The sequence below is a fragment of the Crassostrea angulata genome, chromosome 8, assembly GCF_025612915.1.
Source record: "Crassostrea angulata isolate pt1a10 chromosome 8, ASM2561291v2, whole genome shotgun sequence".
Lineage (NCBI taxonomy): Eukaryota > Metazoa > Mollusca > Bivalvia > Ostreida > Ostreidae > Magallana > Magallana angulata.
Genome location: NC_069118.1, coordinates 20,777,063 through 20,803,391, shown reverse-complemented (window position 1 = coordinate 20,803,391; position 26,329 = coordinate 20,777,063). Strand labels below are relative to the sequence as shown.

General features: G+C 34.9%; 1 protein-coding gene across 3 annotated transcripts in view; it reads left to right on the top strand.

The window, feature by feature from the left end:
- LOC128161541 (transcription cofactor vestigial-like protein 4) overlaps window positions 1-26,329 on the top strand; it is a 37,083-nt gene that overhangs the window by 7,370 nt on the left and 3,384 nt on the right. The window contains exons 1-3 of one of the 3 annotated variants that reach the window (XM_052824848.1): window positions 13,155-13,879; window positions 17,984-18,164; window positions 22,445-22,803. In XM_052824848.1, coding sequence (XP_052680808.1) covers window positions 13,558-13,879; window positions 17,984-18,164; window positions 22,445-22,803 — 862 coding nt within the window. In that variant the 5' untranslated portion in view covers window positions 13,155-13,557. Of the gene's footprint in view, window positions 1-13,154; window positions 13,880-17,983; window positions 18,165-22,444; window positions 22,804-26,329 lie in introns of those variants that run through there. The other 2 variants (XM_052824849.1, XM_052824850.1) reach the window with 2 other exon arrangements.

The window sequence follows — 26,329 nt, the reverse complement described above, 5'->3', positions numbered from 1 at the left end:
GAATATTAAATCGCGAACGCGGAGTTTTTATCATTATTTCTTATGGTATACATGCGTCTGAAATATAAAGGCGAGGTTTTAAAATCTGCGAGATGTGATTCTGGCGATTTTACGCGAATATTAATTCCTCGCTTTTAATTAGGTATTTACAGTAACCCCGTGCATATGATAAAAAAATCAAAACTCGGTGTGGTAAATCAGGCATCCTTGTACTAAATATCCACGCATATTGTTTGACTATAGAAAACACATTCTTTAACACTCTTACAGCAACATAATTTTGATGCTTGCAAATTAACATGTATATATATTCTCATGATTTGATAAAAATCAAGTAAACAAAATTGCAGAATAAAGTAAAAATAAGGAATCTACAGTATAAGGGTGTAAAAGAAGGGAATTCTAAGAGAATATAAAGGAAAGGAATTTTAGTAGCTAGGATGTTAGGAGAAAAGGAATTGTAGGAGGATGTACATCCTAATGAAGGGGATTCTAGGGGAAGGTTTAATAAATTACATAAATACATCAGGTGTTGTACATGCACATAGCACTAAATGTAGGTGCTTAACAACAACAGAAAGAATGCTAATGAACCGAGGCCATGCTATCATTGTCTTTGAAGTGTCTATAAATATCCATATTACGAATCAAAGGTATGCTTAACCTTGGAGCTTGGTTATTTTCAGAGAAGAGGAATTTGTTAGATTTTCCTGTTAATGTAAATTACCTGTATTTTTTTCCCATTCAAATCAGTATCCTCATAAAATTAATAAATGAATGAATTAGTTTGAATCTTTTTTAACTATAAAGTTTATATTTTTTATAAAATAACTGATATTTTTCAATGTACTTGTAAAGCATAGGATACATTTTGTGGAAGACATGCACTGTAGTAATGCAGGCACATATTGTGGAGAGTCTATAAGACACAAATAGGAGGGGGTCGCCAATTGGCTTGTTATTTCGTTTTTCTTTTATAATAAAGTGTAGGGTCCAGGCCCCCTGCCCCCCCCCCCCCCCCCCCCCACCTTGTTGCTATATTTAAATTGTTTTCCTTTAGCTGACTAAATAAATTACAGTACACAACTAACATTAATAAGTTGTAAGCACTATTTTTCTTTCTGTGTCATAATATAATTTCTAATCTCTATAGCAATATAATTATAGATTTTGTTTAGGATTACAATTTCTTTTTTTTGTAAGGGCCTAAATTGAAAGAAACTCTGATGAATTAAAATACCGTATATCAGGTTTTTTCCGCGATTCAGAACCTAGAACGGTATATAAAATTTACGCGAATCAAATTTTCACTATTTCAAAGTCATAGTGAAAATATAATTCAAAATTGTTTAAACCTGTGAAGTAAGAGGGTAAACGTATCTAAATTGCCATTCTTTATAATGAAAAATTCGAACGATTATTTTTAAAACCATTTAATGCCTTAATGTTAAATAATTACCGATACAGTGGAGCCTCACTTATCCGGACACTTTTGTCCCCAGGCCAAATCGTCCGGATATGTGAAGCGTCCGGATATCTGAATTGTGATATTTACCTTTAATATTTATGGAAACATAACTCATAAATTAATTATACAATTAAATTTGATAGCCATAAGCACTACAATTAAAGTTTAGTTTTTTTTTAAATTAACAAAACAAAATATTGTAAAAACATTATTTAAGGTATGTTTTTTCCACAGGAAACCAAGCACTACATTCTACAAGGCAACACATGTACATGTACATAACAATCACTGTATTAAACCGATAATTTAATTACATTCGCATAACAAAGCGAAGAGAAGAAAGTCGGTGTTCCACTTTACGCTGCCAAATCTTTTTCTTCAAGCTAGCGGTGATCGCAACTCTCGCTCTCTTGGCCGGTGGTGTTGACATGTTTGAAGCTGCTCAACATTTGATGATTGAAAATGAGTGAAAATCTGTATATATTCCCTTATTGATAATTGTCCAAGCTATTTTTTCATTGACAGAACTTACCCAAGCTAATTTTACGTATCCATCTTTCTATAGAGTTAATTGCACCCAAGCGATATTTAACGATACAAGTAGCGTGAACACTCATCCACGCCATGTTTGGCATAAATCATTATTACACTGTTAATTGAACACACGCTATAAAATTAATTAATGTCGATACCCTGAACATCCCAAGCGGTCTTAATAACTATCGTAAACAGAACTCAAATTATCAAATATTTCATTTCAATTACGTTTTAAAATGAATAGGCGTACTAACGATCTAATCACACTACGATTAATAGAATTTTAATTCAATCAATAGATGACTTTTTAAAACACAAATTAAACAATTTTCATGACATTTTAATCAAACAATAACAGTTCATAAGTTAAATGGCGACAATTAAACATGTCGCATCCATGGTTATCGTAATATCCTCGGGCGAGTACATAGCGTGACACAGGTGACCCCCATTACCGGACGAATGCATTGATTAAAACCAGCAACCAGTGTCAGATGTTTTTACACCAATTTGCACTTGCGCATAAAAAACTTTTGTGCCCCCGAACACTTAAATGTGACCGTCCAGTTAAATGAGGTAAAATTTAAAGGAAAACTGTATTATGTGGTAAAATCTGACCGTCCGGATCCGGAACGCGGAATTCCGGATAAACGAGACAAATTATTGTGTAAAAATTCCGTTCCCAATAAAAATCGACCGGAAAGTGAAGCGTCCGGATATCTGGCGTCCGGATATCTGAGGCTCCACTGTAATTATTTTCAGAGATGCAAACAGTCATAAATAGATCATGTACCGTTACATACCAGTAGCTCAGGTATAATTAGACATCGGTTTACACAAGAAAAGTGACCGTTTTAATTAGCTTATCAATGGATTATTAAATAAACTAGGAGGCTTACATATCTGTCATCTGGTGCTTGTCCTCCGATCCTGCAATTTCTACCTCTAAACTTACTGAACACAGTTCAATGTATTTTAACATACCAGTTTACTTCATAATGAAAGAGAGAACTATACTATAAGAACAAAACTTTGTATCAAATTTACACTGATATATTTTCCGCGATTCGAAAATTGTCACGAACAAAGCGGAAATTGGATACACGCGGAAAAAACTGATATATGGTATATTGTCAAATAGCCAGCCATTTACGGTTGGGGATCTTCTTATAAAGGGAGATAACTCTTCTATAATTCTTTAAAAAGAGGCATTTGAAATATTTATTTACATCAACATCCCTGCCAGACTGTGGTTATATATGTATAGCTATGAAACTATGCAGTTAGTTGATCCCAACTGCAAATTGGATCACAATTTATAAGGCCGCTTTGATGACTCAATAGAACTATAGAATGTCTTTAAAGCAAAACATCAATTGTCATGTCATATCAAATTTGTCATTTCTGTGCATTTTTTTAATATCTGTAATTCCCTCAAGGAATAATTCATTGAGCACTCTTAACTTAATATTAATTTCCTGTGAGTCATGACAACGGTCTAAAGACACACCAACCTGATTTTAAATGATGAATTAGGTGGGTTAATTTTTTTTTTCTTCAAAATTCATGCACGATTAGTAAAATGTATTTTACAGGATTTTGTCCCACCCTTTATGTTATTTTGTTAATAATGGATAATTTAATAATGCTATAATTATTCAAAGATTTTGAAACAATGTTTTAAAAATAATGTTCCAGTTTCGAGACTATTTAATAAAGATTTGACCCAAAAATAATTCTCTGTGTTTCCATGTTTAGCATAGAAAAATAGTACAGTGGACTTCCACAAATTTATAATGATGGTATTTCAGGTACATGATGTATAAATATAATTACATCATGTATATTTAGAACTTAAAAAACTTATTTCTTAATTCATTCTGGAATAAAAGACAAATGCAGAAAGGTTATGTTAAAAGTAGGGTCCTTGTTGATTATCAAAAGATTTTTTTTAGACATCCTTCTGTTTAATTAATTTAGAAATGTCAGGAATGAAATTCCAGAAATAGTTTTCTGGGAAGCTAGTGAGGTTATGTTTGGGCTATTTAGATGGCATGCCAGCTGCCAAGAAATTATGAAAAGAGAGATAACTCTACCTGTCCTCTTAAAAAAAAATCAATAATTCAAGATAAATAACTCTTGTTTTCTTCTTGTAACTTCTATTTACATGTAAAAGAAAATGAGGGGTAAAAATATTTGTGGTCTAAAAATTGGCATTGTTGGAATGTCTACCAGTATTACTGTCTGGGTGAAAAGCTGAATTGGAATTTGAGCAATTTGTTTGAAGATGTATTTTTATGCAGAGAAATAAGATAATTGGAGCAATGAAGATCTCTAATATGTGAAAAGGGAGACTTGGATAATCAAAGAGGAAGGGAAAATACGTCATCATTGTTGTCAGAATACACATTTTTATCCATCACTATCAATCAAGCAAGGCTGGGTGGCACAGGCATCAAGTTCTGCTGAAAACTGCTAGAAAAAACAAGATGTCTGCAGCCGTAGCATAAGGCTGACGTTGAATGAAATCTTGAACATGCAGGGATTAGCTGATCCAAGATTAATGGTTTCCCCTACATCTTAGCTGGATTTAGCCCAGCAGCAGTTTATCTGTGGGTGGTTTACGTGATGTCGTAAATTGGAGCAGAGATATGAGCCAGTCATGTACCCTTAGATTTCATAATTGTCTTTTTTGCTAGAAAAATTTAGTTTTTGCATTGAAGGGTAAAATCTTGGTTAATCCTGATGATGAAAAAAAAAAATTTAAATGCAGTATTGCTGCTTTGAAATTTAAAATCCAGAGCAGGAAGGATTTGCTTAATCTGAGTCACAAACCACAAAAACCGACCTTAAGCCCGCTGAAAGTGTTAACAATTATAAAATTGTTTTATTAAGTTATCTGTTTAATTTCCCCCATTTCCTTTGTTGGTCATTTATAGAGGATTGCCAAGAAACAAGACATTATTAGATCATTTGATCGTTACTCTCAAATTTGAAGATGCTGTGTTTATACAATTTATATTCAACCACTGGTAAGAGTGTGAAGTTTAAATCAGATGAAATTTCAGCGTAAAAGAAAAAAATATATTTTTAGTGAGGAGATGGATGATCCCTTTCATTTCTCTCTCGCTTCAGCTGCAGATAAGATTGAGAAGGAGGAGGTGATGTATAATGATACAAGCTGCATGAGTATATGACACGGTTAATTAATCAGTTTATGAACTAGACAGAATAAAAACGGTCGCATTGTCTTCTGTGTGGGAGGAGGGATGCCCTTGACTTAGATTTGTCGGTTGGACAGAGATGTGAAAGATGGGTACCGGTTAATGTGTTGTGGTTTTGTAGTGGTACACGGCGGTACAGCGGTGAGCACGGTCCGAGGTTGCATGGTGTTCTAGATTCAGGAAGGTTCGTCACTTGACGGGCGTTTTCTTATGTTTACTTGTACTCTTAAAAGTTGTAAGTATCTTGAGAAACAAGCTACAAAAAGGTGCAGAAGCAATGATGAAAATTCACAGGGGGCACAATTATGGAATAGCTATTATGACAAGAAAGCTCTTCCCTTAGTTTCAATTTCTGCGATTAAGCAGGTATGGGTGGAAATGTCCTATTGCTGTTACACAGATATATGATAAGGTGCCAAAATAGAAAGTGTGGAGAATTATATTATTACGACATGTATTTGGGGGATGACTTCCTGCACTTGTGGGAGTTGAAAAAACCCGAATCACGATTAAGGTGCAACATCTTTATCCATTGCAGCCTCCTCCTCATACATTTATAGCACAGCCTTGAGAACACAACACGCTGAACACGTCTGTGTCAAACATTGTAAAACACTGTCATTCATTATCATCCACCACCTAGGGATTCACTGGGAAGTTGAATAATATGGCAAGTCTTAGTCATAACAGAAGGTGTATTATCGCTCAGTAAACAGAACGATATTTATATTTATACATCCCATGAAATTCGATTGTAAACAATCCTTATGAAATTTCCTCAGAGATACGGAGTGTACTATTTAAGGGTCTGATATCAACTACCACTTTGGGGTCTGTTTTTCCAACCTAGAGCACACTCTTCAATTCCAAATCTCGGCCCCTATCCCCACTTTATATAACAATTTGCAAAACATTTGGGAGCATATTACAAGAAGGTTTTCGTTCATTTTACTTTTTGGTTTGAATAGAATAATTTTCAAATGTCCTTCTGTGCCCCCAATGTCTTTCTCCCTTGGGATTTTATCCTGAGTAGTAAATTTCATGGTTATTCAACAAGTTCAAGGGCAAATATGTCCAATTAATGGTTAAGTAATGGTGTTTAATAATACTTTATTAGTGGTTTTTGTAATTACATTTCATTGTGGCCACATCCAGGATGGTAGTCACTGTTTAACAAACATATCTTGTCTTTTCATGTATATGTTTTTATACATTAATCTATGTTGGTTAATTTTACAAAAAGGTTATGGATAATTTAGTTTTTGCTTCAAAGATTTAGTTGGTATAATAACTTGAAAATGTCATTCTGTGCACACATTGTTTCAGCCTTCAGATTTTATCTTAAGTTTTAAAGTTCAAGGTTATTCATCAAGGTTAAGGTCAAATATAGCAGTTATAGTTTTAATTAATAGTTGTGTAAAGTACAGTTAAACAGTTAAATGTTCATAAACAAACATATCTTGTCACTACAAGGTTTAATATGTTTTGCATAGTCTTATATACCCATGCAGACTAAATTATTTACTGGTATCAGACTTATGTTTAAATGATGTTGTTAATATATAATAAGGTTTGCAATTAGTCAAATTATGGTATGCTTGATTTCTCCATCTGTGCTATTTCAATGAATGTACTATTAAATATATGATTGACTTCACCAGGGCATATCATTGCACTTTAATGTAATTTGACAACTTAAATGTATAATATTGCCATCTACAGGCAAGGAATCCAACCCCGGCCTCTGATTTAATTTGGTTAAAAGGAAAAAAAATTATGTTTATATAATTAATATATTTCAGCTAATCAGGTTATATGTGAACAGCTAATTAATGATAGAACATGGAAATGAGGTCAATTTAAGACGACTCTACACTGCCCCCGTACTATTTCTGGTGTGTCCAGGTGTGCAACTCTTAGAAAACAAACTTGGTTCTGAATTTTAACGAGATTAAATTTGGGGAATTAAACGTAAATATCCCAGGAGGGAAATCTAGTTTTGAATTTACAATTTCAATTTATAACTCAAACTTTAAAACAAGAAAAAATGATGATTTAAATTTTAATTAGCCTTTGGTTTTTGGATTTACTTGGGGTTATTTCAACTTATTTGTGAATGAAACTTATTAATAAGATATGATGAAGTTTTCATTGATAGGTGTGTAGTAATCGTGTTATGTCCGAGAGATCATAAAGAAATGGGATTAATATTTGTGAAAACTCAGCTGTAGGTCAATATTAATTCAATGACTTGACGGACATCAGAGATAAATGAATAGAGTACTTTGGGACTTTTTATATCAGGTTTTACATCTGGTCGGAGACTCGAGGGTTGATTTGTAAGCAGCTTAAGTGGATTAGTGTCTTCCTGAATAACGATCAATAGGAATCATGATTAAAATTGAAGTGGTCAGTTAAGAAGGCCATTTGGCTGGCATTTTTCATTCATAAGACACACTATCCAATGGTGAACTGGCTGAAATTTCGCGTATCGTAGTCAGTTGTCCGCGACAACGCTACAGAGAGAGGTCCCCATGATCTGATAAAAGGTTCTGGGTTGGTCATCGCAGTATCTCGAGTTTCCATGGCTGTGCAGAAACCTGGGGTGTTTCCGGTGGTTTAGTACCGGCGACAATGCAATTTTAATATTTTTAATCCTGGCAATTTGATGTTCATTAAGATTTTAAGTTTATAGGGGGATTAGGTTTTTAAATCCTCTTGCCTAGGGGTGGATGGTACGCAATGATAACAGTACAGTCTGCGGAAGAGCTAATGAACAGGCAAACATTAAGAGGATGTGGTTGTTTAACTCATCAGTTAGAATACGGGTTTTTTCATGATTAATCGCCGGGTTCTTTTTTCTTCCCTTTTCTTAAATGGCAAGCTTTTAAAATCACTCTTTCTGAGCACTAATTTATTGCAACTAAATATATTTTTCTATCTTTAAGACATCAGATTTAATGATGACATTTTAATTTCTGCTCTTAAAAAATATCTCTTCTTTTAAAATAGGTGGGCTGTTCTCTCCAGATTGCAGTTGGTGATAAATTTTAATGAAAAATTGGTTGGGATTTTTTTATTTTTTGAGCTTACTGAAATGTTGCATTTTAGCATATCTATTAGGTTTATGTTATATCAATGTTTATGTGTTTTTATGACAAACACCATTTTTAAAGTAGTTTTATTGATTAGTACTGGTATATATATTTTTTTCCTTTTGAGTAGGTGGGGTGCTTAGCCTATACATATAGTAGTACACATGGACTTACAGCACTGGTTTAGAAATAAGAAAATAATAAGTTTATATGTCATAGGTATCTTGTTTGTTCATCAACCTAACAGCTAAAGTGCAAATTTTAGTATTAGTAACGTTTGTTCATTGATTGTAGTACAAAGTGTACATAACAAAATGTTTTTCTCAGAGTTTGGATATAATAGTAACTATGATTTTAGACGAGAATCTATAGCTAGTTGTAAGCAATAACTAATACTGTTGCATAGCACCCTTTGTGCAGCAATGCAAATGAATCAACACAGATGTTGACAGTATGATAATTAAAAGAAACTAAAATGCAATTTCTCAGCTAGCTGCACCTTTTGTATTCTCTTTTAAGAATTGGAAAGGTATTGCCATACACCACTTATAAAGACTTCTAAAAATCTCAAATTTTGTATAAAACTGTATGCAGGGAAATATTTGCCTCTGCTTTATTTTGGCCCTTTTCGCCCTTGTTGTCAGCTGTGTCTGGGCGAATTCAAGATGGGGCAAAACTGTTTGCAAGTGCAGAAGGGGGAAAATTACACAGGGTGAAAATAACCAAGTATACAGTATGTATACATGAAGAATACACTTTACATGTCATAGTACTGGTACTATCCAGAGCGTACACTGAATGACTTGACTTGAGGAAGCTAGAATTAAATTCTATTGTGTAGTGTAAATTTTACTGTAAATTGTTATATTCTGCTAGATGCTTTCTGTATAAAATTATGCAAATTTGCATAAATGTTAAACAAATTAAACTCAAAAAACACGTTTGAACAAATGAAAAACAAGTTTACTTTTGCTTCAATGAATTTATTTTCATTTTTTTTTGTTGGAGATAGCATAGTTTATGGTCTTTCAATTCTTGGGTCAAATTCCAGGGTTTTTTCCCTTTGCTATCTTAAATAAAAAATGAACAATTCTGCTGGTGGTAAACAGGAAAAAATAGAAAAGATAGGACAGTCTGAGTAAGATAACAAAGTTGTGAAGACTTTCACGCAACGTGTGAGGTGCCAGTGACATTAATGAAGGGGAGGTAATTAATTGTCTCCCTTTGAACCGTTTTAGTCATCCCTCTCCCTCCACTGCTGTTTGTGATATACTTTCTGTCAAAGTAGAGAAATGACACCACTGCGGCCTTGTCTTACTTTGTCTGCAGTCAGCCATATTTGCATCTTGTCCAGACATCTGCAGTGACTTCATTTTTACTACGGAGTTATATCTTAAATTTTTCTAAAATAAATTTCTCTCAAATGCATAATTGGAATAGCCATATTCTTGGTTCATTTTAATATCAAAGACACACTTGTTCCAGATGAAATTTCAGTGTTTTATTCCATTAGTGTAGGACCGGCGGGTCTGATGGAATTCAAACAATTGTCGATATTTGCATTATTTATGCATTTTTCACACCATTGTGTGGAGAACCTGCATCTCTCATCTGTTAGACTGTATAATGAGTCTTTTAGAATGAGGATTCCTGCCAATGCTAGACATTTTTCTTATTGAAATCGGCATTATGTACCAGAGTGCACGGATACAAAATGCATCCATTGGGCTGTGTCCAATTTAACACCTGGCAAAGCCGATGACATAAAATGTAAAATATACACAAAATATTCAATATACCAAGTAATTTTCATTAAAATGTATTTGTGTTGAATAAGATCCCTGGGACAGATAAAGGCAGCTGTAGACTCGACCTAGCTAAGGTCATTTGGAGGTACATTTTGTTGGCTATAAATGGACATTGTTATGGACTACTGAACTGAAAAGCCTGTCAGGATGCTGGACATAAATAATGAATCCTCCCCCACTTTGACATCAGATGGACATGTGAATAATGAGCCCTCCCCCACCTCTGTACTCTTGAACTTCAGTGTCCATTCATAAATATATAAACCCAGATTGTAAGAAATGTAATGTTTCCATAATAAAAGGCTAATATATTTTAATGTTTTCAAAAATAGGGATAGTTAGAATGATACCTCTCATACTGGAACAGTTAGATGAAAAATATATGACTTATTCTGAATGCATTTTTGGGTCATTAGGAAGACCACAGAATAGGTGGACCTATAAGAAGCACATTTTTGTGGCCATTTTGTTTGCTTAAAAAAAAACCATACATTAACTCTTAATTAATAGGCTCTTTAACTATAAAGATATGTGATTACATATTTATATTCTTACTTTGACACTTTAACAAGGAGCATTATATATAGTTTTTTACTTGTATCAGTTTCTGACTAAATGAGAATAGTTTTCAAATTTTTTTCTCTTTCGACAGGTGTATGCTCACTCTCTACATAAATTCAGACTGCATTTATTGAAATTTGTACATGTGAAATATTTGGAATTTAAGTTTTATTTTATATTTTAATTTTGCATCTGACAATTGTGTATGCTCACTCTCTACATAAATTCAGACTGCATTTATTGAAATTTGTACATGTGAAATATTTGGAATTTAAGTTTTATTTTATATTTTAAATTTTGCATCTGACAATAGTGTGATCTCATTTTGGGTATGCCATATTGTACAAGAATTAATAAAAGTTTGGGGTTTGGAGCCAAACTAATGATTCAGAAAAAGTTTTATTGAATTTTAACAAGGATGTTCTCGATAGATCTTTTTAAAGTTTACTAATAATTTTTTTCCCATAAGATACATGGATTATTATTTAATCATTAATGGAGATAGGGGGTGCTTAATGGAATTAATATGGTAATTTTCAGAATTTCATTTAGCTAACGAAGCCTTAATATTTTAATGATAAATGTTAGGAATGCTGTTTAATGACCATTTAATTCTAGAGAATCTTGTTTGTTTGATAAAATGCTGTCACAAATCCTAGGTATAAACTAGGCCTCTTAATTTTAAAAACAATCTCATGAATTTATAGAAAGCCAAATTGGTTGGATTTTTGACATTACTATCATTTCTGGGGCTCTCGTATAAATTGCTTGCTATAAAAAATGCATTCAGTTAGAGACTATGAGATATTATGAGCCATGTGAAGTGATTTATTTTTCTTCACAACGTTCATGAATAGGTATAAAACTGTTAAGCATTCACCTGATCCTGATTTACAAGATGATTTCCTGTTATATCTTATAAGAGCTTTTCGGCATAAATTTCCCAATGTGTGAAAAGTTAAGCTATTATAGTATTGAATAACAGGGTATTTCCCATCAGATAGGCTAGGAATTTAATTATTGTTGTTGTTTAAGAAACTGCCAAAGGGAGCTGAAATGTCAGTGTTATGTTATATTTAATGTTTTATTAGGTGTTAAAATGATGATGGGTGGCTGTAAAATTCATCACTCAATGCTATAACAAGTCCCAAAAGCTATACAAATACAAGCCTCGCCTCTTGTAGTTTGATTATAGGTAAATAATGGGTGAAAATGTTTAATACACCTGCATATCGAATATATATTTTAATTTTCCAAAGGCGTTTGATTTTGTTATTTATTTAATTTTTTTTTTTGTTGAATGAGACAAGTGCTTTATAAGAGCGGTATTAACTGATTTACAGTGAAAGTGGAATTAGTCCAATTAATCGGGTGCAACAAGTGTGTAGGACTTAGACGATAAGTCTGGTCAGAAAACTCGATCTTCACAGTGTGATCAGCACAGGAAAATCTGGCCGCATTTACTGGCAGTTCAATGCACTGGTTTGGTCGGTGAGCCTCATGAGGGACTCATGTGCTCTTACAAACTTTTCTTCTCTTTTTACAACTTCTTTTTTCAATTCATTGTATGAAGACACTGACCTCTCGGTTTATATATGTCCTTGTATACCTGGTAAATGTCTGATGGAGGTTGGACACAGTGTAGAACCATTGAATTTTCTGTGCTGATTTTTAGGCTTTATTTTTAGAAAAATGCAGTGTCAGTTTATAATATAGAAACCATTACACTTGTAAAAATATCAGTGCTTGTATACATTAAAGAAATATTATCAATGATTTATCAGACTAAGATAAGATTACCTATCACTTCATGTTATTTTGCTAAATCAGGTGTGTGGGTTTTTTTTGTAATACATTGAAGACTCATGCATGGTATCTGTGTACAGAAACCATTCACTGGGAATAGTCACTGAATAAGTTCTCCGATTGACCCATTCTTTCATTCAGTCGGATCAAGAGACCTATCTCTAGGTGTACGGGAATTCGATCCCTCATCAAATACTGGGAGAGTAATGGTCCCATCATACTCAACACTCCAGTTGCTTTTTATCGATGGTGTGAAGTGTTTGTATAGGGCTTATCATTCCCAGGTATAGCCCTTTATACAAATGTAACTTTGGTCTGGGTGACCTAAATAGCGACTCAGGTGTTTGGAAAGGTTGTTGGATGATCCAAAAAGTCTCGGCCAGGTTCTTGTGTAGAAGAAGGTTCCTTTCATGGTCCTTCCCTTTAAGATCTTTTCTTTCTTTTTTTTTTACGCTAAGGAGATTCAAGTTATGAATTACTTTTGCAGTGCACTCAAGCGAAGCAGTTTGTGAAAACACAGAAGTCATTAATCCAATCAAATTTACCTGTCAGATTTTGTTAAGGTTAAAGTGCAGGCTCTCAGCCAATGACAGCAAGGCAAGGTGTACTAGAGCGACATTGTGATACTTCAGTCATACAAACATATATATATCCTGTGTGCTTACTCACCACTCCGATTGAACAACTGTCTGCTCCCTGCTTCACATGGGCTCTTATTTACCCCCATACGAAAACAGATATTTATAAACAAAAATCGAGCATGCTGTCTGCAGTTAAGTTGTGCAACTGTTTTCTGTGTTGAAACAGCCATTGGCATGCTTTTTTTTCTGTGAGAAATCTTTAAAAGTGCAGTCACACCTGTTTTTCCCTGGAGAGTGTTTTTGAGTGTACCCATTTCTTCAGAGCTCTACGCACCTGTTGAGGAAACTGAGTATAATTGGTGCATCAAGTACAGGAAAAAGAGGAAGACAGCAAATACCCAGATTACAAAGTTTCTTCTCAATTTGTATTGAAAAGGATTTTTCATGCCACTAGGACGTGGTATTGACTGATGTTTAATGTGTGATCGGTTTCCCCCCTTTGGGACTAACCCTATGATGCCCATGCTTGGTGAACCCCCCATGGGATTTCCGGACCCCCTCAGGGGTAGTCTCCTGGGACTGCATCCCTATGGCCACCCAGGATATGGACTGGGTCTGGGGCCACTTTTGCCTGTTCCCGTATGGAGACCTTTAGCTGCCCACCCCTCAGCTGTCTTGTGTAATAACATTGGATGTCCATGTAACCGATCCGCAGCAGCTATGAATGAACTCCTAGAAATGTACAAGAGTTCTCCCCCTTCATCAGATCCCTGGAGGCCTTGGTACCCCAAACACTCAGGTAAATTCTGTTGTGAGACGTAGCTTTTCATTTTCGCAGGTGATATTTTTGATTGGGGGTAAGGTTGACATTTATGGAGGGTGTAGTGAGTTGAACTCTTCAGCGTTGCCTTGTTAAAGCCTGTATAGTGCATTGTGAATAGGGAGGGGTTCTCTACAAACTCTTAAGACTTCATTCTGATCGTCTTTCAGTGAGTCAGTGTTGGTTTTTGTAAAAGTATTTACAATTTCTGTCTGCCTCCCAAAAATAATGTCCTTTGATTATAAAGGTGTTAGTTGATGAAGTCGGATCTAAAAATATCAATGAAATATTTGTCATTTAATGCATTTGGAGAAAAAAAATTACGTATCTCTTTACAAATTGGAATTCAAAATGTATTTTTAGTGTCATGTTTTGATTTGACCATCAACTTTCACTATAGGCCTATAAAAAGGAAGAAAATTATGGTTTTTAATATAATCTATTATTTTATTAATTAAGATTGAGACACACCTCTGCAGATGTTCTTCATGAATTTTTGTATCTGCCTGCGATATTATGCATAAATTATGGTGTTTAGCGTTTATTTGATTACATGTTTTAATTTATTAACTTTGACAAGCCAATCAGAGTTTCAGGCCTCTTCAGTTTATTATTTGGGTGTATTGTCGTGAGAAGTAAATAAAAGCAATTTTTTCGTCTTTACGACTTTCTTTTATACCGACACAGACTTCACACAAAGAATGAAAACTGACATTTTATGTTTTCTTTCTCGACCACAGATATAGAAGAGAGCAATTGCCTCTTGAAATGACATATGACAATATGTAAAGAGTAATTGTCAGTTACTAAAAATAACCCATTCACAAGAAATTAAATAGGCCTAATTTGAATTAAAACAGTACTGTATCCATTGAGAATTAGAATTAGTTGTATTTTAAGTCAATCAAAATTAAAGTTGTGCAGTGCTCAGATCACTAATGAAGTGAAATGGAGATCAACTCGTGCACATTTACGAAGATCAAAAAAAATCTTAATTAAAATTGATTGCAAAGTCTTGACAGGTGTTATTTTTTTTCTACAATTTTAATCACTGAATGTAAAGTCTGTAAATTTTTATATTTTTTAATTGAGCGTAAAATTTAATGGCATTTTGTTTGTTTGTCATGTAGAAAAGGCCCAAAGGAAATTTGTATGCATTAAGTACTCATATGCAGGTGGCATTCATTGCTTATTTACATATTACAAAAGCTAGCTAAAGGCCAAACTTCACACATATAAGTCATTGTGGCAAATTAATCTGTCCTTTAGGTTCTGTATGCACTGTTTGTGTAATATAAAGGTATCCCGTCTCTTTCAACAAGAAAGGAACTTGTGATACAGTTTGTACGCAATTTTCAATTCATATCAAATTTTATATAGGGTATATTTTTCTATGTTTTAAAGACTTGGTACCTGCAAATCAATAAAGGAATTTTGGAATAAAATAAAAAAATTGTTCATTTCCAGTATTTCAGATTTCATTTTTACATAATTATATCAGATTTTATTTCTACAGTATCAAAAGATATTTTCTTGGCAATTTTACGCATGTTTTGTTTGCATCCTGATCAATGTTCCTAGTGATGATGAGTTGTTTGCGGAATGGGTAGACAATCACTTCCTGTCAACTTGCCGATTATGAAGATGCTTTCCGTATTTCAAGTACCTCGGTTGGTGGGAAAAAATCTGAACATTTTCACAAAATTGATACTTTGTCAAAAAGGGAACCTGCTGTGGAAAATCCTGCCTTATGATTAGCTGGGAGTTTTGCATTCTTTAATCAGGCTGTGTTTCCTGGATTAAAAGACATGTCAGTTTTAATTGAGAAATTGTGTACATCTGTATTTTGTCGTAACTTAGCTATAACCTTGTGAATCTGTAAGTTTTAAGGTCACGCTACAATTGTGTATTGTATAAATTATCTCAGGTATCTCGAAATTTTGGGGCCAGCGGATGTGGTTTTAGCTTTCTCTGACACCTGTCGCACATTTCAGATTAAAAAATGGCTAGATCTTTACAATAGAATCCCATTTTTATTCTCCCACATTTACATGACAATTGTTTTCCTGTTTAAGTTATTTTCATGATCAAGAGAAAGAAAAGAAATTAAAATGTGGCCAAAGTTTGAAAGACTTGAGCACCCCCCTAAAGGCTTGCCTGACGGAACAGAAACTTCTTAGGGGAATCACAACTACTGTAAAGCCTTTGCATGATAGAGGTTCACGATTTTGTGAATCGTCAATTGAAGGATCACTAGCCAGGATATCTCGCTGATTAAGGCTGTGAGTGATCGGGTGTCTCGCCTTTTACTGGCTTTACCTGGGAACAGGTATTTCTTTATTTACCTGGCCGATATTCATTCACAGACTGTGGGACCCCATTCATAAAAACTTTTTATCTACAATATTTCCCTGTGATATATACGCACAATATTCAATGTCACTGGCGAGGCAAACATAAAAGAGATTTATGTGTTGCAAGGCCACTCTTCAGCATTTTGATGGGGATCCTTTTACTTTATGTTTGCAGAGTTTCTTCTTTCTTTCTTTTGCTAAGAGTGCCCTGAAAAATATTGAAATTAAAGAAGAGTTCTTCTCTGTCAGTGAAATACAATAAAAATATGAGTCAGACTTCATAAAAAGTTGTTTGGTTTTGGCAGTCTTCTAGCCATTGCAATCTGAATGGAACAGTTGTAAGGAGATTCAGATGTTTAAGCACTAGAGGGTTTTTGTTTATTTATTTTCTTCTCATAGTTACTATGTCTTGAAAATTAATATGTTTGGCATGTCTTTTTTCCCCTAAATTATTTTCCCCTATTATTGTGACTAGAATATCCTATATGCTTAAGGTTGTCTGTCAAGACCAAATCCCTGTAATTGTTGTCGTGTATTTGAGAAAATAAAGGAACCGGTGTCGCTATCAAGAAGAAGTTAAATCATACAAATTTGGGGGTAAAATTACCACACTAACCATAGAGGAGATTAAGATTGTCTTAATAAAAAGTGGGGATTTTCAGAATCATGTTTCCATTTTCCCTTGAGATAGTAATGAAATGGGATGTGGAAGTTGCTAAGGTGTACACCTTACACACTGACACAAGTGGAGACCTCGGACAGATTTCAGACCACCCTTGAGGGGACCTCTGTAGAAATGAGGACTTTTATTCCCATTGGGTGGTCTTTGATGTTATATCATAACACAGAAATTGCATCCTCTAACAATTTGTTGCGAATTTGTCTCCAATGAGTTTCCCTTCTCTCTAGCTGTCAGACTGTAAAATGACTACAACCTGTCAAAATATATTCCTTTGAAAGCTGGAGTACAGGTTATGTACTTGTAATGCCTAATGGAGATATGGTTTCTGTGAATGCACCAACTGATGTATTAATGGGAAATATAGGTGGTCCTTTGTGCATTCACTAATTAATAACTGCATTAATTCAAGGAGGTGTGCTGTTGTTACAGTGGCATTTGCTTATTTTCTGTAAGTGGGTTGAAATATTGTTTCACAAGTACACATGACCAGGTCTGACAATTATGTATTGTTTTTCCAAACATTAGTTCATTTGAATATATGTAGGCAGAGAGAGGGCATTGACTTAAGGCATAAGCTGGAGGGAAGAAAAAAACTGAGTTTCCAGAGTGTATATTTGAAGACTGCATTTAAATGAAATAAAATTTTTTTACATCTAAGACATTCTGCAAACACATTGAATTTTCTGCAGTCTAGACGTAATCTGGTGCCAGATCTGGTTATCTGCTGCAGAATGAAATGACCGTAGCATCCAAAAAAATGACACAAGATATGCAGCGTTTCAGACACATGCACCCACTGTACAGGAAAGATTAAGCCCCTTTGTTTTCACATTGTGCATCTATCTGTTTTGTTCATATGCCAACAGGAAGAAAACATGACAGTTGCACTTTATGAACATCGAAAGAGATCCAACTCTTCTCAGTTATCAGGGATTAGGAGACTTGTCTAATGTTGTTACTGAGATCTTAGTGCTTTGATTTTTTTTTCAACTAATAGATTCTGATTTTAATAGTTATTTACAACCTTCTTTGCTTTCTTTTTGACAGTGTCTGGTGAATCTTACTACAAATCCATTGACTCCCGGCAGTCTCCCAGCAAAGAGCTCCCTACCAAGCTGCTTAAACAGGATCGTATCAAAGAGAGACAGGAACTGTCCCAGACTCTTCACTACGACAGGGATCATCTCCTGAAGCTCAAAAACAGATGTGTAGCAGTCTCACAACCAGGGTACGTCTCAAAATAAAGAAAAAAAAATTAATTTATAAATCTTACCTTGAGTCTTGTGAAGACTCTATAAGTTTTGTATGTGCAAAACTTTGCATGGTTGAAGTATACAATATTTCCTGTATATCCTAAAAATTTGGGAATATATCATAGTTTCCACAAAAAAAATGATCACATAGCTGAATATGGCAAATAACATTCTGCATACTATTAAGAATTTTTAAGTCGGATGTGAAAACAAATATAATTCACCTATGAAAAAAATGGTCAGTTGCCTTGTATTAATATTTGAATTCATATTTAGAGCAAAAATAAATACCAAACAGCAATTTGTAATGTTATTTAGATTTATCTCTTTGGTCTAGAGAATATGAAAGTCACAAATTGCATGTTTGCATTTACAACTAGGGTTTCCAATATCTTATATAGAGTAAGTCCTGGTCCATCAACTGGATCCTAAACAACCGCAACAACCAAGCAACTGCAGTCAACCTCTCTTATTATGTGCTTTATAATCATAAATTGCTCACTTGGCAGCAAATCCCATTAAAAATTCCACAAGGAAATACTTTGTGTGGCATGAATTGAATACCTGTGAAGGCCTCTCTTTGAGATTGCATGTGAAATTCCTAACAAGTCCCCCACAGATGTTCCTTCATCTCGAGACTTGCCAGGCTGATGTGACAGGTCATATTCCCATGTTATCGTAGGCCTTCTTTGGTTTAAAAATGGTAATAGCTGTCAGCAATGAAATGCTGTGAATCTCATAAAGCATTCTAATATAGCAGAATACATTATAACAATTTTACATCGTGGGCCCATCCCAACGGAAGAAAGAAATGTAAGTAGGCATTAAATCACGGGCAACGTATTTTTGGCTGCTCTGTTTTGGAATAAATTTTGTGAATGGGGTCAAAAGAGGTCTCCCTGTTGCAGATCAGTGGAGAAAGAGGTTATGCTTTGGTAGCATTGTGGGTCAAAAATTGTTTTGCAAATCCAAAAAAACGTTAAAAAAATATGAGTGAAGGCATTTTCCATATATCCTATTAACATAATTGAAATTCTAGACCTTCCTGTATTTTTTATGATTAAATTATGAAATATTACAAGAGTTGGTGGTTTTTCTAAGACAGCTTCATAGATTCCAATCTTAATTAATTGCCAGATGTGTGAAAATTGAATGATAAATGTTTCTGTGTGCCTGCACTATTTCTCCCTCCTCCTCATCATTTGCATCATATCTGTGCACACTGTCACAGACTCATGTGATTCTGTATCATATGTTCTTGAGAACAAGTAGTCTGTGCCATTATGTGACCATGCAACCACAGCTAGACCACAAGCATTCTACAAGGCTCAGGGGATTAAATGACAAGAGCTGACCACAAATAGGGCTTGAGTCATAGAACCCCCCTGGTAAAATGTTCCCAGAGCGCAAGGCCTGGGGTCTTGCACAATGGAGCACCATGTAAGAAGTGTCTGTGACTCATCCTCGCAAAGAATCAACACCAGATTGGCAAGGTTGTGTTTGTACACAGACAAGAGGGAGAAGCTGTAGATGTTTATTAAATGTTGCAAGAATATTTGCATGAGCTTCTGATGTAATACATTCAGCCAATAATTCATCAGATTGCTCTCTGACATTCAAAAGAAGAAAAAAAAGATCTTTGTAGTAAACGTGATGCAAGTCTCATAGAAGAAATTAAGGTGGGTTTTAAAAGCATGCAAAGGTTTGATCGAAACGACCGACATCATTTCCCCTGTCTTCTTTTCTTTCAGGTTACTCAGTATGAACCATCTTAATAGGTATAAAAAAAATCTCATCTAATTTTTGATAAAAAAAAAATTTGAACTTTTAAGTTACCACCCACCTGTGCAATCTACGAACTAAAAAAATGTACGTTTTGGACCAAACAAAGCTGTATTTTGAGTGTAAACATACCTCGACATCAGTTATCTCATTGGTACCATAGCGTATCACGAAGCTCACAAGGATTAGCAATAAATTGGGGAAAATGAGGACCCTGTTACATATTGTACCATCTGTGTAGAATGTACCTCTGATTTTCTGAATAAATATTGGCATGCCCTTTCATTCAAATGCTTCCGCAGTCGCCAGCTTACAAATAACTCAATTTCAAAGAACATTTTATCTTCTTGCAATAATTTTCCTCAAATGATCCAGATTAATATTTATTTATGTGTGTGTTTTTTGAAATTTCAAAATGCAGACTATTTTATGTATCATTTAATTCTATGATGATGCATTAATTAGGGTCACCTGCTAATTTTATTAAAAGTCATGAAAAAAGATTTAGATAAGAAAGGGGTGATTCAATACTATAATACACTGACTTATATACACAGTCACCTGCAGAAGAAAAGTCTCGGTTAGAACGTTCTGAAAGCATGAATGGCCAAGGTTTAGTGACTCATACCTGCTAAGTAGACACTTCTTCATATTGTAGACCAGTTTTTGAGGATTTTTTTTTATTTAAAGAAAAAAAAGTTGGTTTGTAAGCTCATTTACAGATCTTAATGAAGGCTTGTTTAAATCAGGGTCAGAGTTCTATGCCAAGTGTATCTTTGCCAAGTAGTAATTGTTTGTTATCATGCAGTAGCTAGACACCATGTTGTAACACTCTACACGCAATTTGTTTAAAATAGTAGGTAAAAAAGAGTATATATCTTTGAACAGTCTGGGAAAGTTTGCCGTTTAGAAAGCAATTTGATGCATGTAAAAGCATGTTGTCAGCACTGAGGCATCATTTTCATGTAATAAGCGGCACAATTGGTTGTTTGCTTTTGGCATGAATGATAGCACTTAACACAGAGAGGAGTAAATGAAGGATTGTGAAATGTCTGAGAATTGGAGGAAAGACAGAGTTTTCCCATGTTACTGGCATTTTGTGCAGAACACATTAACCTGCTGGGGCAGACATCTCGCTCTCTTTGAACACAGGTTGTTGAGCCTGATATCTGCACAATTGCTATGCAGCACAAATGTGCAGTGTGCATCCCAACAAATGCTTTTTTTTTTAGAGTGAGTCAGAAGAAAACAGGTGTCCTGTGACGAAGAGGAATCAAACATCGTCGTGTTTACTTGGTGTATTATGGGAGAAAGATTAATTTTGTCTCAGATATACGTTAAATGAACTTTAAATCATTGAGCTGAATACACTTGCATTGGAACCCCACATTAAGTCTTATACTGCTGTGAGAAGATTGTCTATTGAGCACAAGGGGCTTTTTCACTATTTGTATTTGGATTGGAGATTTGCATTTCTGGGTACTTATTTTTCCATTGACAAGAACTTGGCTAACTGGGCTGAATGGGTGGGGATTAGCCGTGTAGATGAGTCACTTTATTTTCCTCTCATCCTGCCAGTAGATTGGTTATCTGTAGGTATGAATTGATTATCTACTCTGTTAATCAAGGTTGCCTTCACCTTTCCCTTTGATACTGTGTCCTCAGATGAGGGGCTGGGGTCGTCGCTGTACAAAGGCCCCGCTCTCAGTGGGGACAGCCTGGCAGGGAATTTGTGCACTCTCCGATTTCCCTGCATACAACTTCACAGTGCCTGAATTGGGGTAGTTGGTCTTTAGAAACTGCCAACCCTATTACATATTAATTAAAAAGTTATTTAAAAATGTTGATAAAATCCAAAAATACCCATATGACACCAATTAAGTTATGGTGCCCAAGTCCGTAATAATTTTTCATTCTCACTAAAGTGCATAAAAAAGATTTGAAATGCAGAATTTTTGGGGGAACTGGAGAGTAAGAACCTCTTTGCATACTGGCATCTTGACCTCTTGTTGTTAAAATTCATTGATAACCTTGTAAAAAAAAAAATCATTCATTTTATTTAGAACAATGTGAGGGATTGCATCATCCAGACCAAAACCAGACAGTGGCAAACACCTGTTTAATGTTTCCTTTCTGATTTAATGCTGGGTTTTTTTTATAAAATGATCTTTCATTCCTTGCTTTTTTACCTACCTATTGTTTAAAAAAAATCATTTTGTGTTGTGGTTTTGGCAATGAAAAGTTCACGATTCCATTCTCAAAAGTATTTTCCTGTTTCTTTTGCAGATAAGATAGCTAAATTTCAATCAATGAGTCATTTCTTGGCAAAAATGTTTGGTGTTGTTTATGGGACTGCATGCATGTGTTAAAATGATAATTTCTATTTTCTTGAACCCAAAGTACATAAATTTTGATTGATTCAGCTGATTGTGTATGTAATTAATTTGATGTGTATTTTTTCTTTCATTTTCAGGCAGCCTAGTGTAGATGGAGAAGTCTACAGAAATGGGGACCATCATATTTCAGCCTTGGAGTCTTACCCCCTCAGGAGACACTACACTCCTCTCCTTCCCCCAGCAGGGCCAATCCGGGATCCCAGGGGATCGCCCCCCAAGTATTCCTCACTAGAATCCCATGATGCTCCACTGAATCTCTCGCTGTCTAGCTCCTCTCTCCCCTCATCGTCCTCGGCCTTCTCCACTCAAATCTCCCGGCCCTCAGTCATCACATGCGCTCCCATGGCAACCGAGAGGACCAGTCACTATAGCAACGTGTCCCCTCCTCATACTCCTCATGCTGTGGCCAGCCCTAAAAGTCGGCAGATTATATCAGGTGAGAGAAAGGGGCTTTTATAAAAGTAAAAAGAGGTAAACTTACTATATCGAGGAAACTTTAATAGAATCCTATTTTAGGAGCTCTTCTGCTGCTATGGGCACAGTGTATTTATACACGTTTATGCGTTCAATTTGTTAACCTCTGTTTAAATGATGTGTTTCAGTTTTTAAAAAACCGAGCACAAAAAGTGCATTAATTTGTCTGTATTGTTGTGTTTTGGGGTAAAATATTATGTTTAAAGTTTTGTATCGTGGTTTGGATGCCATGTTTTGGTTGATAATACACTCTCCGTTGATTTGGAGACTGCTCTCTAGGCATGCCTGTCAAGGTGTACTTTGGGTCCAAGCTTGAGTGATTCATGGTTCGTGTTTCACTTTACTATGAAAAATTTTTATTCAATGAATTGGTTTTTTGTGGCCAGGTCGGGCATATGACCCATATGTAAAAGATTTTTTTTTTCCTTTTGCGCACTTTTAAGTCAGCCATAAATCTGCTGTATTAGATGTAGCAACATTGTCATCCACTTCATTTCCGTGACATGCAAGAAAAACATTTTGTTAAACTACTCAGATTACGTCAAACGCACAGGTGATTGAAGGAGAAAAAGGGGGGCAAAGAAAATGGAAGGGGCACTTCATGCAGTAAACCTCCACTATAACAATGGCAGATTTACATATCAAGTTCTTTTATGCTCCTTGTATAGGAGGTTGGCAGGGTAATAGAAAAATCAGTTTCCATACTGGACAAAAAGCCTGGGAGAAATGATAACCAAATGGCTTCACACATGTATAAGGTTTCCTCTCTATTGCTACATGCTTGCTGTATTTTCATACCAAGAGCCAAAATTACTGCTTTTTTGTAGGAAATCTGAAACATCTTGGATAGGGGTGTCTGGAAACTTGAACATGGCTTTTTAGTCAGCAAAGACACCTAAAATTAATTGCAGAAAACATGATCAGCATTTAAAATCTTACCTTACATATATATATACTGCAAGTTTTATCAATAAATGTCAATTGAAAATTCAAGACATTTGCAGTTACTACAGTTTGCCATTAAAGGGTGGTGCCATGCACTCGTTGAGTCTCACAATTAATTTCCGCAATTTGAAATGCGATACTTTTCTTTATATTGACTTTTAAATAAGCATGGAAATCGCTAAATCTTTCTTAATATGAATGTTGGTGTTTACCTGAGTTTTGGATTTTTAGGTTTTTGCTTTTTTTTTACAAAGATTATCTTTTTATTTTTTTTTTAGATAAAAACTTTTTTAAACAAAGCAGAATTTTAAACCTGAACGCCTTAGAACTTAAAAATTTGTAAGGTGAAGATAAGAATGATAGATACAAGATTCAGATACTATTATCAGTAATGGCCTTAGGTCATTTGAGGTCACCCAAAGTCGTGTATCCGTCTGAAACAGTAATAAGTACCCTCACATCACAGTCGGGCATAGGCGGTCACACAAGATAGGTTCTTAGGTTTTATTTTGTCACAGTCGGTGATCAAAAGAGAGGCGATATAATTAAATTCTACCCCTTCAGATGCAGTGATAATAGCAAGCAATCTGTGTTAGTGTGTCAAGAACTCCGTCTTTTTCTATGGGCATGTAAATAAATAATTGCAGGGCGAAGACTTGAAGCGCCTTCTCTCACATACTTTCAGTGTACTTAATATGTTTTTATGAGATATGAAAGTTGGTATGAAATTTTGAAAAACGATTTTTAATTTTACAGCATTTCCATCAAAGGTGTCATGTCTAAAGATAGTCAATCATCATTAAATTGAAATAGGCAATTTATTTTTTTTATCCTATCCATCATAATTACGGATAGGAAACTCTAGGTAGGGTCTCTACTAGAAAATGTCTGCCGTAAACAAGATTTCAGTTTTACCTAACCTAAGGGTATAAGGGTGGATGTACATCAAGCCAAACAAATAAGGGGGAAAAGGGACGTGTGATTGTTCCATACTTGAATACTATGAACGCGTTGACTCTCTTATCGTCGAACTATCAGAGAACACTGGAGTCAGTAAATTGCCCTGGGTCCTCCTTTCTGTATGACAGCCCTAATGTTGGTACAGTGGGTATACAATTTGCTGATGGGGTAAGGCTCTGAGGGGGGATCATGATTTCCCATTGTCGTGTGTTTCAATCAGTGTCAGTTTTCAGCCGTCAGTACATACTTAAAAGTGAAGGTGAAATCGGATCAGGATCCCCTGAAAAGGAACAAACACGACACATGATGTTATCTTGTGCACTGCTGTACTTTCCTCAGTCTGCAACCAAGTACTTATGAGGTCATCTTCCCATGATGCTTCGTCAATCGTCAGGTGTTTGCGTTGAAACGAAAACAGCAAAAAATCAGTGAATATATGCATATATAAGTGACATTTTATTCACTGCGCTTATTTTGCATGATAATTGAATGAATGTATGGGATTGTGTTTTCTTTGCATATTTATTTCTTGAGTGAATGAAATAGGGAAAAAAATGTCCTTGGTTGGATGAATTTTAGACCAATTCATTCAAAAAAAAGATGACATGACGTCAGTCCCATAACAAAAAACAATAATATTCAATTATTATGTTGACAAATCTGTTGCCTACAAAATTGGTCTCTCTATGTTTGTGGTCAAGTGACTGATTGGATGGGCTAGATCACATGACCTCAGTATTGTTGGTTTTACTGAATGCAATTTCTCAATCTGTTCACAGATATGTAAAACTGTCGACTAGGTTTTTGGCAGGTCTGATTTTGTACTGTTGTGTTTTGGTATGAGTCATCAAAGTCTATAGGTCTAATTAACACACAGATTTAATCACTTTGAAACACATGTATACATTTCTGCCTGGCCTACCTAATATGAAGTTTTGAAATTTTTTTGAAATTTAATTTTTCAATTATTTCTTCAGCACATTTTGTTCTTAAGTGACTGGTGATATAGTGTCTTTTAATGAGCAGTGATTAATTGCAATCTGTTCAAACCATTAAAGAGGTCCATAAATTAGGGGGAGGGAACTATAGTGTTTTCATTTCAACACACACATTTGTCAATTTTGAATTTAATGCTTGGCATCATACATGTAAATGAAGAAAAATGGTGAAGTGTTTTTTCTCCTTTCTATTTATGTGGTTAAGGAAAAGATCAAAGAGGTCTCACTTCAAATCAGCAAAAAGACATGTCACCCTTGTAAAGAAGGGATGAGTCATGAAACAAAACGTTTGAGTGATTAGTTCAAATTCGTTAATTTGTAACACAGGTAAACTGCATGAGTCAAATTCATTCATAACATGCTATTAAAAGAAAAAAAGAAAGAAGAAAACGTGCAATTAGATGTTTCCGTAGAGAGAACAATTATTACAATTGGTCTTTAAAGATATTCATGAAATGCATAAAGATTTTGCCTTCCAGTTTCTGTTTGCCGATTTGATTTATGGAAAAATATTGAATCTGGGTAACCAATGAACTGTTGAGTTTTTATGCTGGAAGTTTTATGAATGAAATATTTCATGCTTAT